The sequence below is a fragment of the Eleginops maclovinus genome, chromosome 19 (assembly GCF_036324505.1).
Source record: "Eleginops maclovinus isolate JMC-PN-2008 ecotype Puerto Natales chromosome 19, JC_Emac_rtc_rv5, whole genome shotgun sequence".
Classification (NCBI taxonomy): domain Eukaryota; kingdom Metazoa; phylum Chordata; class Actinopteri; order Perciformes; family Eleginopidae; genus Eleginops; species Eleginops maclovinus.
The window spans coordinates 21,610,748-21,624,686 of NC_086367.1; the positions used below are offsets into that span (position 1 = coordinate 21,610,748).

General features: G+C 40.6%; 1 protein-coding gene across 1 annotated transcript in view; it reads right to left on the reverse strand.

Moving 5' to 3' along the window:
- kcnh5b (potassium voltage-gated channel, subfamily H (eag-related), member 5b) overlaps positions 1-13,939 on the reverse strand; it is a 117,205-nt gene that overhangs the window by 24,010 nt on the left and 79,256 nt on the right. The window contains 1 exon segment of the mRNA XM_063908455.1: positions 3,713-3,909. Within this exon segment, the coding sequence (XP_063764525.1) occupies positions 3,713-3,909 (197 nt within the window).

The window sequence follows — 13,939 nt, forward strand, 5'->3', positions numbered from 1 at the left end:
TAGTGTGCTATATAGGTTTGTGTGCATGTAAATGGTCTACAAAGGCTAAAATCTCCCCTCCCACCTGCTTGAAACGCCTCCATTGGACAATTCTGTTTACTTCCGCAACATAGTGACATCACAATGCATCTGTTGGCTAGCGCTCCAACACATTGTACGTGATAGGCTAAGGGGTGGGACTGTCACAGCCTGATCCTGGCTAATCGCCCCTCACCCTCACCTGAGTTGCTTCCCTGCTTGTTAATCACCTGCCTGGCCTCAACGTATTCAGCTGTCCCTAATCATACCTCTTCCCCAGTGCATATAAGCTGTGCTGTTGCCTTGGTCAGTGCCAGTTCGTCTCGTCTGTCTACCAGGAAGTGTTCACAGAGGAATCCCAGTGTTAGCCACAGTCGTAGCATTTTGCTGCCTTTTCCCACTGACTTAGTTGGTCATTTTTAGGTTGCTGAATTAGTATTTTCCCACCATCTTAATTCGTTGTTTTTTGTTGCTTCAGTCTGCCTTTTTTGGACTTTGTCTGTATCCTTTTGCCCTGTCTGGTTGTGCTTTTGGGTCCTATTTTCTTGCTGGTGCCAGTGGTTTTTGCCACGTCACAGTAAAGAAACACAATACAAATGAACCTGGAAATGAGCACAATTGGGCTCCTTTAAACCGCATAAAGGATCTGCAATTGGGAAAAAAAGATTGGGAACCACTGCCTACGCCTAAGGAATATTGGCCACCACTGATTTGATAAGAGGTATTATTATAAAACACTCTTTTAAAATACAAACAAGCATTTTCACATAAGAAAATGAGTCAGGGCAGGACAGAGTGAAAGAGAAAGACTGGAAGATGTTCATGTAGGCCGACTGGTACCAATAATTATTGCATGAGTGACAGGACGTGTAACTGCTGAACCACATTCGGGTGTCCTCAGAATCCCACAGGCCACCTCTGAGCTCCCGCCAGAAACTGTTTATCTTCATCACAGCGGCGCTGAGCAGCTGTCACGCATCCCAGGAACAAAAGAGCTCACTGAGGAGAGGAGGACGAGCTCTGCCCACATCGCTATTCCTGTTCTGTGTTTACACCAGGGGTCAGATTCCTACCGCACACAGCAAGAAAGGGGTCCATTTGAGCAATTAATTCAATTGTTTTCCAACAACGTGCATATTCTGTAAAGCAGGTGGAGCTGCTGACTCATGCCGAAGAGAGTTTGTGTGAAAAACAAGAACAGCTATCATATCACAATTACAGTTTTACTTTTTGAGTCATTTTGAAGCTTCACTTAGCAGATTTGAAAGTGAACTGCCGCTGTGTAATGACGCAATGCAAATAAGCACCCCGTCCTTTGTAATTAAGCAGCATTGTTTTCCTAAAATACTTTCTAAACTAAAAGTTTTCCAGCGGTTGATGTGGCCAGTCAAACACAACTCGGTCAAGCAAAAATAAAAAGACGTACCAAGAGACAACCTGGAAAAAAGGAGTGATTAAAAACGTTCTTGATCACTGTTTCGATTGTGTCTCTCCTCTTTACAGATCTGTAATAACGAGAAAGCATATTTAATTAAGGGTCTCAATGTTTCCATTTTCCTTTGAAAGGAACAATTACTGTACGGTTACATATATATAACGCTGTGTTAATAAATGAGTCTTTTCAACCTCAGATACTGCCATTTTCTTTATAAACAGCTGCAAGTTAATTACAACTATCAATTATTATTGAACAGAAGAAGCACCAATACAAACAGGTGTGTGTAGCGATAATATCCGGTATACATTAGGAGTCAATGGGTCACCGGGCAAGAAAGCTAATAGTAAAATAGTAAGTAATAAAGGAAATTAGACTTTACAACAAAAATATGCTGACATTTCTTTTTATATTCAAATAAAATAAAAGGCGGACTAAAATCCAATAAATAGAGGTGTGTCCTAATTGCTCAGTATATATTTGGAGTCACATGATATGGCGGCCACTCAAAAAGTTCCACTTAATAGACATTTATAATACTTCTTTAAGCATAACTTTTACTGTTATGGGCAATTTAGCATGGAGGTATGATATTAACCATAGATATATTTGGATGTAAACATGTTTACCCATGCTCACACACATTATTCATGCATAAACACATATATTACAGCGAATGGTCACAGGGTTATACCTGTTTATCATTACAATCTCAAAGTCAAAGTGAGGAAAAAAAGCAGCAAAGTGAAAAAAGACGTACAATTGGGTGTCATTGGGTCAAATGCAAGTAGAGCCAGATAGGGAAAATAACCTGATTAATAAATCATACCTGATAAACTATGAACTTAAGTGTAAAAAGCACACACACACACACACACACACACACACACACACACACACACACACACACACACACACACACACACACACACACACACACACACACACACACACACACACACACACACACACACACACACACACACACACACACACACACAAGGCAAAGGGACTGCCTGCTACGTCAGTGAGAAGCGGCAAAGGCCACAGGACATAATGAGGCGACCGGTATCGCATGTATAATTTATCGTGTTTGAGTCACACTGAGAGAAAAGCCTATCGAGCTGGAGAGAATATGAAGAATGAGGAACAGCGTGAGGTAAACAGGTAAACAACAACAGACCTGTTATGAGAGGAGAGAGAGAGTATGTGTGAAGGGGAGGAAGAGAATAGGAGGAAATGTCAGGTCAGATATCTGGCTTCTGAGTGTATGTGTGTGTGTGTGTGTGTGTGTGTGTGTGTGTGTGTGTGTGTGTGTGTGTGTGTGTGTGTGTGTGTGTGTGTGTGTGTGTGAGTGAGCTCAAGCCTGTACTACTGTTCTCATAACAAGGTAGGAAAGGAAAAATAATCATCATAAATTAGAAAGCCAGTTCCCTTTTTTCCACCCTTCTAACCAACAGTGATTTTCCTCTTAGATTTCAGATCAGGAATAGGATAACAGATGATAACTTGATTAATCTACAAATGGAAAGGTCTTGTAAATGAAAGATATGGAAAGGAAAAACAAAGGGAAATCAGAAATTAAGTTCACATCTTTGACGATAGAAATATAGAGGAGGTTAACGCACCATGTTTGTATGTGACGATCATGGACTCGTACTCATGAATTATGCATTTTATTCAGGGATTGAGGGAAGAAAGTAGTGTACTCTATACAGTACAGTGGACAGTTCTTTATTTCCTCTATGCAAATGACCAATATTAATCACTTTTCCACAAAAACTTCCTGAACTAAAGCTAACCAATGACTGAAATTATCAGCAGCTTTACAAATGAGTCCTTAGCAAATGGTTTGATTTGAAATCCAATCCTCCCACAAGACTTACAAAGAGGCAGTGTCGGACTGTGTCGATTCAGACCAAATATGGGCTGAATTAATGAGGCTTTAATAAGGTCTGTGCATGACCATATGTGCTACTGTCAGCCTGAAGGAAATGTATATTTGGCTAACGTGGACTGAAGCAACTTCAGGGAAACAACAGCCTTTATAAATCCGTTATACGTTCAACAAATCTTAATTTAATAAATACAAATATTATAACATGCACAAATATAGAAATCAATTATATTTGCTACGAGCAGCTGCAGTCAACAAAGACCCTCTTTTCCACACACAGGTGACGGGTGATTTCCTTCATCAGTGCAGCCCATATCCCACAATGACCAATGTGTGTGTGTGTGCATGGCGAGGTTACTTACCCTCTTGCGCAGGTTGCAGGTGAGGATGAGGTTGCGGGAGAAGGAGTTGGCGAAGGCGGTGTAAAACTCCAGCACTTTGAGCAAGGCATCCCTCCTGATGACGTGGAGGTCGCAGTACGTTAGCGCCCGGACGTTAGCGCACGCGTGGGCCAGGTTGGTTTCCTTCCAGAAGACGTCCCCAAACACGTCGCCTTTACCTGCAGACACAGGAGTTGAAATATTGAAACATCAGGTATTTGTGATGCTGTCTGTCTTTCTTATTTCTATGAAACAGAGAAATGAATATATTTAGTTTGAGGACTTAATTACCGTAGGATTTTAGAGTTTATTGGATATAAAGCCCGTCACATCCCCTTCCATTGTGTCCAGCTATAGCTGTTTTCAAAGCTGTATTTCTAAACCTTAACGACATGTTTGCTCTCATGTTTTGTGACAGCTTCAAGACCACAGAGGAAAACACACAGATAGGAGAAGTGACGTTACATCGGCTGAGATGTGCTAATTGAGAGAGAAGAAATAACATAGGGCTGTTATGGAAGGCGGGAAAGGAGCGTGACGTCCTCTGTTCATCACATCGTGTTCATTGTCAACTTGTTTGTGTATTGTTAGGATTTTATGAATAAGGGAGACAGTCAGGGGACATTTAAAAGGCTTTAAGGGATTTTCCCTTTCCTGTACAGTGTTACTTAGGTTTTAGTGCATGTAAATGGTCTGCAAAGGGTACAATCCCTGTGTTCCCTTTGGACCCCTCATTAGCACAATATGTCCTCTTAAAGTACAGCCTCATGCTGATAGCTGCAGAGCAACATGTTGACTTTTACCATAAACCATGGCCCTCTCTAGATAGATCACACCCACTTTCTTTTTCTGTCCATGGCAACAGTTTTACCTGACCAGGTCCTTAGCAACCAAAGCTGCTGATTCCACCATGTACCTGATACCAGGCGTTAGATTACAGGTGCAGTGATTCCATTTATTTCAAATCCTACATAATCAGAGGGGAATGAAAAGGAGAAAACATGAAGACCAACATTTTCGAGTACACTTCGAGAGACGTTAAAGACTAGACTGTTAGAGAAAGCCGGGATGAAAAGGGCAACGGGATTCAGAGAGAAACTGCTGGTAAAACCACACAGAAAAAGCAGGCGATGCAAAGTAAAGTTAAAGCAAACTGCATTAGGATGAAGCTTGTCCAATGACATCTTGATTAGCTGCTTGAAGTTTTTTGCAGAGCTGTCGATCAAAGGGAACACCAACACCATTAAAACCTTTCCTCCTCAACCTGACACTTAAAGTAACGTGTGCACTTTCTTCCCTTTGGTCTCATGCTGGTTTTTATGGCAAACATTAAAATGATTTTGCATAAGGAAGGTGTTATTTTCTTGCACAAATGAACTGAAATGTAGCGCAGCTTGTAGCACGGATCCTTCTTAAATTGATATACTCTTCGCTTATTGGCTTCAACCCAACCGCAGCCACCTGGACCCTTGACTTATCAACTGCCAGCATAAAATCTCCATGCTAATCAGTCGCAGCAGATGACCATGTGTGTTTACACTTGTTAGCGTCTCCTGGGCAACGCCAAAGTTGTCCCTACAAAAACGAGAGGATGAGGAATCATAATTACATGCAGCCTCAGATGTGTCATGTGTTATCAAAAGGAAAAATAAAGCAATCCTTGACCTTTTTAAATAAACAATGACCATCATGTATGTTGCAGTTTGAGCATTTATCATTAAGCTTTAATCTAACACTGAATCTGTTTCAATTTAAATGTAATTCAAGCATATCGTTAATAATTTGAATAACATTTTGGACTGTTTTTTATTTAAATTAAGTATTGTTTATTTTTATAAGTCAAAGCTGCTTTCATTTTTTAGGCATTTTTCTTTGTTTTTTATCTATTTATAATATTTATAACTGTATATTAAAATGATATAATATAAATACGTTTATAAAATATATGTATAAGTCAATAAAAATAATAAAACTCTTGCATTTTTATAGTGATTAAAATGCATCATCAAAAAAATGATCTATAAAACTAACTAAAATTATGATACTTGCAAAAATGTAGATCAATCAACTATGAGGAACTATGATACTAGACCTTTTAGTCATTTTAAATACTTAGTTGTGATATGATTGTGATTATAAAGCATTATGAATATTTATATAGTAGCTGGAATAAGAAAAAGAGAATGCACCTAAATACATTGTTTATGTATCATACACAGGGCTGCCATGGAGAGTGTTCCATAACGTATTTCAGTAGCAAATAGAATATGAGATGCAGTTGCACTGTGGCTGTAAGAGGTAGATAAAATAAAGTAAAATGCAGGCTAATCACATCTCAATTCTGTGTCTGAACCTGCCACAGCCATCAGCTCAGCATTTCTCTGAGCTGTCCCAGATACGATGTGACAAAAAACGAGTCCACAATGTCCTGGAGCTGTCACAACACCCTGAGTAATAGACGTATCCAGCATGCTGTTGCAAAATGCAGACAGAGTGTGTGTGTCACTGCGAGTATGAACCCGACAGGCCTTCCTCCGTGCACCCCGAGGGCCATTTTCTCCACGAAACATCCAACGGTGACTCGTCTGGAAAGAGCGCCCAAAACATCTGCAGCTCATCACCAATTAGCCGTGCCGATGCAGACGCGGTCGCAAGGGTCCCGGGGGGGTGGTGGTGGTGGTGGTGTGAAAGTGTGATGGAGGAGGTCGATGTGTGCACGGTGTCACAGGTACAACAGGGTTAAAAATCACAACCAAGACTGTTACTACAGGGAGGGTGGAGATGGATATATCGGTGATGTGACCCCTGTCAGCAGGCTCTGTAATGCTGCCATTACTCACCCACAACCGACATCATTGCTCCTCATATTCTGCAAGACTGACTACAGGGATAGTGATGGTTTATGAAGGGAAAAAATGCCTTTGTACACTCTGTATTGTACTACAGTAGCATCGAATGTAATGGCTGGTACATTTAAGGTGTATATTTGCTCTATTGCCTCAGTTCAGAATATGCAAACAGTGTTCAAAGATGCTGGGATGTAGCATGCCAAGACTCAAGGTCCAGGGAAGACGTATTTTTGGAGGCCAATTGTGTAGAAAATGAGCTCTGTGTCAAATAGAGAACCAACGTTATTGGTCCTGTAGAATATTAAAGAATAAAAGCTGATTTCGGGTTAGGGTTAGGCATCACTACTAAGCTACAAATGTGTGATGGCGTTTGGATGTCTCGTACAGCACTTGTTACCCTCGCAAAGACACCATTTACAATTGTGGTATCTACTGAGGTATTTTGCGTCACGGAACGTAAACACACACTTAATTTCAGGCATCTAACCAAAAACAAACCCAAAAAAGACATGGACTTGGAGACAAGCAAACCAGATGCAGACTTTCCAAACTAAACCTGCTTCTACGTGGCGTTATATAAGAGGAAGATAAACAAGAATTATCTCTTTAACGAAGGTTGTCAACGGTCTTTCAATGGTTAATTACTTTTCAACCAAGCAAACCTGTTCCTTCCATATAAACATGGGAAAGTATTTAATGTATAGGGCTATCCAGCATCCAAGAGGTGTTGTATGCGTGTGCACACGATGTCCTTTTCAAATATATACATTATGAATATTCTTTCATATGTTCTGATACTGTACACGACATGACCCCATGCTAACAAAACAGCAGATGTTAATTCTTCCAACCCCCCGGTTACACTATGTAGTATTCCTTTGATCCCACTGGCGGCGCAGTCCCTTGTGTAGTTTTAACAACATATGGTCAGTTCAATGTGATGCTGGATCCTCTATAGTTTGAACATAAACAAACCGATTGAATAAAGAAGAGGGACCTGAGGTTAATATTCCTCATCTGTGATTATTCATACACTGTAATGTGATTTAAAGAGGCCCTGTTTTGCTTTATAGTGTGTTATATGGGTTTTAGTGCATGTTAATGGTCTGCAAAGGCTCAAATCCAGAAGAAACTCCTCCATTAGACTCCTTTGTTTACATCCTTAACTAGTGACATAATTATGTAACACTCACGCTTTTGTCGCGCTTCAACACATTGTACGTGATAGGCTAAGGGGGCGAGACATTTATAAACGGCTGTCCAGTAGCAACAGAGTCAGCCAGCTAACCAATCAGAGCGGACTGGGCTCTGGTTTCAGACAGAGGGTGCAAAGAGGTGCTGCAGCACAGGCAGTATGAGAACAATAAAGAGCTTTCTGAACATTGAAGCATGGAGACATGTCCCAGGAGAGACACAGAATACGAATATGAACATAAGTATAATATGAACTCAGGTGGACATATCTTTTGTCTACCTGAGGATCAACTCGCAGCTTACATCGTGACAAATGTGTAGCCGACACTGAATGCTGCTGCAGGCTGTATCCGCCATCAGCAGAAAAAGAAATTGCCTGTGGGCAGCAGGGCACGGTGTGTACCCTCGTATTGCTTTATCTTGCATTGCAGCTCGACGCGCATCGTGCAAGCAATCTCAGGCAGATTCTCTCAGCTGCTGATGCTGCTGCCCCAGTCAGGCCATTATCTCTGAGAACTGAGTGGGTGCAGACAGTCAATCCGCTGCTGTGACACTGATCCACCAACAGCAGCATCCATGGTCATTATTGCATTAAAAGTACTACTATTAGCATTCTCTTTAAATAATTGAAGTACTTCCAGACTCTGCCCAGATGTTGTTCCTGCCGCAGATAAATAGTTACCATGTAATATATCTGACTTTGTTTTACAGCTTCCAGTTTTAGACAGAAAATGTTCATTAAACTCAATATGTTCACTGTTGAAACAGGTATTAAGTAATTCATTCTGTTCCCAACATGAGGAACGGGATGTGTCTAAAAGTCCCAACATGATCAGTGCGATGTTAATCATAACTACTTATGCTAATGAGGCCATTCATTAAAATAACTGATGTATTTATTATGCAGCTGCTTCCAGTTTTTGCAACATATGTGCAGTATCCCCCGGGATAAATAAACTCCTGTCTTGAATAAGCTTCATATTTAGAGCTATTTTTGTGTGCAGAATGGTCCTTCAAAATGTGCTGCAACGTTAGCAGTAGTGTTGTTGTATGTGTCGCTGTCTGACATGTAAAGTGCTATGGGAACAGATTGCACCTCTAGGAAGATGAGGTCTAAAATCTGAGTCAAGCACATGTAAGTGCCCATTCCTACCTGGATTTATAAGGTAGTTTGAGTTGGGAATATGAAAAGTGCCACAAAGAAAAGGCTCCCTTTCTAAAACGCATTATCATTCAAACACCAGGAGTACTTTCAGATGAGGTTCATTTTTCTAAAATTGCTGTAAAGCCCTTAAATTGCCTCATAAAAAACACTAAAGATATTACTTTACTGATTGCATGAATAAAAGACACAATGAAATCTTCAATATTCATTCAAAGACAAAGGAGAGCCGCTTTCTCCAGACAAGACTCAACCTTAAAGGAAAAAACGTTTAGCCGTTTAGCATGAAGCAATTCATACATTTTAAAAATGCAATCAAATTTACTGTATCGGCTCAGGTTTCATTTGCACAACCCAACAATGAAAGCATCCTGACTCCAGCCAAGTCTCCACCCACTCCAACCAAACCGTTTAAACCGTTAGCTTTAATGAAGCTAATTCACTCTGAAGCTGCAGACCGTTAGCTTAGCATAAACACTGAAAGCAGGGGGATGTAGCTAGCTCTTGTCCAAAGGTAACAACTGTCTTATCCCCTCGTTTAGAAAATATCTTGTCCTTTTTTGAAAACATCCTGTACCAAACAAGATGAACTTTCTACCTCACATATCTCAGGATGAGTGGGAGTTTCAAAGAATGATATCCGAGTCTTAAGATGGGTATAAAAAGCAGCAATGCATTAGGACATTTTATCTCTCTGCTGCCTTTAATCATCCTCCTTTTAAACGCTTATGAAATGCATCCTCTATTGTGTTTCACATAAAAGCACCGCGCTGATTCTAAATATAAGATCTTGGGACGCAGCCAGACTCGTACAGCATGTGGTTTCAGGATGACCTCCTCCTGTTCACCGCTGAAGCAATGCATGCTGGGTCTGAACATATTGCAGCGTGAGTAAAAGACCAATCTTCTTCTTACAACCAAGCATGAATAATGGATTAAGAAAATTAATCAGCTCATCATTTGTGGCAAAACAACAAAAGTGTGTGAGGTGATTTTCTCTCGAGCAGAAACCATCAATAGATAATCCAGGGTGATGGTGTGTGGTCGTCTGTGTTTCCAGCTGTCTCTGCAGGAAGGACACACACCTCAAAGTTTGATAGCAAAAGGCAGAGCAAATAAAACTGGTAAGGACCTGAAGGAAAGTCATTGAGAAGAAGGAGAACATGAACAACAGATCTTATATATAAACAGTATATATATATTTGTTTCTGGATAATTAAACTTGGCTTAAATTTATATTTTAGAGGGTTTTGGAGTTTAGCTATCCGAGGAACAAGATGAAAACAGTAAACCCCAAATGCAACCCCCTAACAGCGTGTCCAACATTTTTCACCAAGGGCCACATACAGAAAAATATACAAAGGGCCTGGCCCCTCACTAGAGGTGAGGTATACTGCCTCATAAGTTATTATGCTTGATACTTGAACATGATTTAAGAACGAAAACAGCCTACGTCACAGCTCTCCATAGGGTTTCATTTATTTTGTAATAAAAAGTGTTGGCAGCTCCTTCCTTACTTTTAATAAGGAATGAGCTGTTCTGGAAATAAGTTAGAGCTTCTTTTCTCAACTTGGATTTGTTTTTAAATGTTTTTGACTGTAATTGACTGATTTCTTTGGGGGAAATTAGGTTAATTAACACATGAATACTACTGTTTAATAAGTACAATATAAAACAAGCACAAGTTTCAAGTGTAACCCATTTCCCGTTATACTTTTAGAATCTGCTGCGGGCTGATCAGAATTGGATTTTGGACACTCCTGCCCTAATACTGATATGCTTAGCTGCTATACATCACGCATATTGTAATCAAACATCCAGTAATGATCCTTTTCAGGCGACATACACACACAGTTTGTCATATTTTAATATTTTTATTGTAATATGTCTATCTGCTTGGCTTTCCCCCACAGACCTTATAGAGTTATAGGTTTTTCCTTCCAGCTGTCAGTCAAAATAAGACAAGAACTGGTCACGCTTCCTTAAATAAAGATCGGTCAGCTCTAATTGGCTGCTGTGTGTCCGAAGCATTAAAGTTTATGGACTGCTTTCAAGCCTCTTAAGCATTTTAAAATCAAGACAAACTTTGTCTACTGCATTAGTGACTCTGAGATCTTCTCCCACACATCACACTGCCTCCCACAGTCTCTGCTGAACGAGTCTGGGATAGGAAGCCTGGTGGATGATAGGAAATGAGAGGGTCATTATCTGTCAGTATTTACAGGGGACTGCCACATGATTGCCTTGTTACTTTGGGTAAAGTATTGTGTGTGTGTGTGTGTGTGTGTGTGTGTGTGTGTGTGTGTGTGTGTGTGTGTGTGTGTGTTCCCTCTTATCGTCACTTTGTATATGAGATGTCATGAGCTGACACCCCCTCCATGAGAAAACTCATTCCCAGAGTCTGTGCATAGAGACATTGAACAGCAGTAATAAAACTACAGTACCTCTGCTGCACGAGTCTGTGTGTGTGTGTGTGTGTGTGTGTGTGTGTGTGTGTGTGTGTGTGTGTGTGTGTGTGTGTGTGTGTGTGTGTGTGTGTGTGTGTGTGTACTGAATGCCATTGGACACTAATGAGAGCTGAGTGTATTGCAGCCTCAGGGAGCAGCCTCACCCTGCAGCCAGGGGAAATCAGCAGCTTTAAATCCAACTCTCCCTTCATCTTCTTCCTTCATGCTCTTTCTAATTTACCTCATTTACCCCCCCTACCCTCTTCCTATGTCCTTCTAATCTTGTCTTCTGTTTTACCTCTTCTACCTCTACTACCCATGTTCCAATATTTTACCTTCTGGACAACCTTTCATCTCCTCCTACTTCACTTTGTTACTTCATCCTTTCCTTGTCTCCTTCCCTTGCAAGTCCACTTCTATCCATCCTCCTTCATCCAGAGTCATCAACTTCCTCCCTTTGTCTTTCCTCCCTCAAATTGTTGTTGCTCTTCCTTCCTTCCTTCAAAACCCCTTTTTTCTCATGTGTGGGAAAAAGCATTTGATCAGGCCTCTTTCTCCCTACCTCTCTCTTCCCCTCCCCTCCTGTGCTCAGCTGTTCATTTATGCAGAGCGTCCCTATGTGTTGAGCTACAAAACAAATATGAAAATGGACAACATGTGTAGTATGCATACATTTTTACAGCAGATATAGGAGTTACTGCACTTGCGGCTACCTAAACTGCAGCTGTAATCAGCCGTACTTCAAGAGTTTTTACACAATAGAAAAGCTTTTCATACGATCTCAAATAAAATGTGCCTCGAATTCCTAATATACATGTGTGGAGTGTTGTAATATAGAAACTGTGTGTACCTCTGATTTAGTAAACAGTGTTTCTCAACAGGAGACTGGAAGAGCTTCCTCACCTTCCTGCAGGAAATCAGAAGCGTCTCTCTGTGTGAAATTGATGCTAAAAGGCCAATGAATTCAAACTGTCAGGCGCAGATCGGGAGGGAAGGCATAAGAAATAAATGGCAAACAAGTTAAAAAAAGAAATAATGATTTGACCCGTTCCGTCTCTCCAGAGCGACATTGTCTCCTGACGACAACTGGATACCCATGTATTGATTATTGTCTTCGGTGTGTTGAAGCAATTCATCAAACGTCTAATATTCTCTCTATGAACCTCCGACTGCTGCCTCATTGGACACCTGATGAAGTCACAGAGGTGAAGAGGCGACACAACGGAGAGAAGAGCAAAGATAATCAAGGGTTGTTTGTATATTTTATCACCCCAATTGTGTAATAGCTTTATTAGATTCTGTCCCTTCACAACAATTATTTATTTGCTCTTTCCCTCTCCATATGGTTGAATTTTTTCCCAATTTCCTATATTTTGTTTGGTCTATCTTCACAGTTTGTAATGCTGATCCTCACTATCTGGTGCAGTGGATCTTTAGCTCGAACATACCAGATTACTATCATGCCAGAAACTAACCTCACAGATCCTAATCCTGCAACAACAATCTGCAGCTGCAGCAGTACAGGTATCATCCTGGATCACTATCTACCATAATGCAGCATTGATTTATTATAGATAATATGGCCTATTGTAAAAAGAAAAAATGCTATAAATTGTACCAGTGACAAAGATGAACTAAAACTGATATTTCACTCGACCAGCGAATGCATTTACTTACTTATGCATGTATTACATAAGTAAATACATGCATGGAAGGTTTTGAAACCCGGTTTATGAGCTAGCAAACAGAACATAATTTGCAAAAAGCCTGAAGGATAAAGTAAAACTCCGAGAGGGAACCACCTTTGATTTCAAAGTGCATTAAAGAAAAAGCAGCTAAGAGCTTTTTCTCATAAGCTGAAGGAGACCAAAACAGAGCTAAAATGGGAATGAATACTTGGACCAATACAGCTGCAATGGGATGACGCTGTTGCTCTGTATCCACTTGATGATATGTGCATGTATGAAGAACTTTTATAAGGTTCAACATCTTGACAAAGGTTTTTTGTTTGAGGTCGTTTTAATGTTTTGTGCCCTCTAGCAGCCAGAAACCTGTCCGAGCCAAGTGTGGCTGTGTTCATAATGTTACAGGTATTTTAGATATGCCTTGCTTTCAGTTTGACCTCCAAATAAAGTGGTTAGGATATCTGGCTAACACTGCTCTGTACGACAAGTGATGTTGCTCAGGTTAAACGTATTGTTACAGGAAGAACAAATGGACAGAGCTATGATTAAAACAGCTCTTTTCCTTTCAGAGGTATTTAGAGAGCCTGTTTCTAGCCAAGGACTCTGGATAAATGCCCCTTCTGGTTCAAATGGTCCCTTGATGGAAAGAAACGTGAATGTTGTTTTAAGCCAAAAGCCAGTGCAGTAATTGGGACTAGTTTCAGAACAGCAGAAACTGTCAGACTGACTTATTCTGTTGTTGGTAAGCCCCTACCTCAACAGTCCTACACACAGAAGGATCCCAACAACACAAACACTCGCTCTGTTGGGATAATCTTTGATTCTTGTTATTCGCTGTCAGTAAACGCTCACTGGAGGCGTGTGTCTGCGAT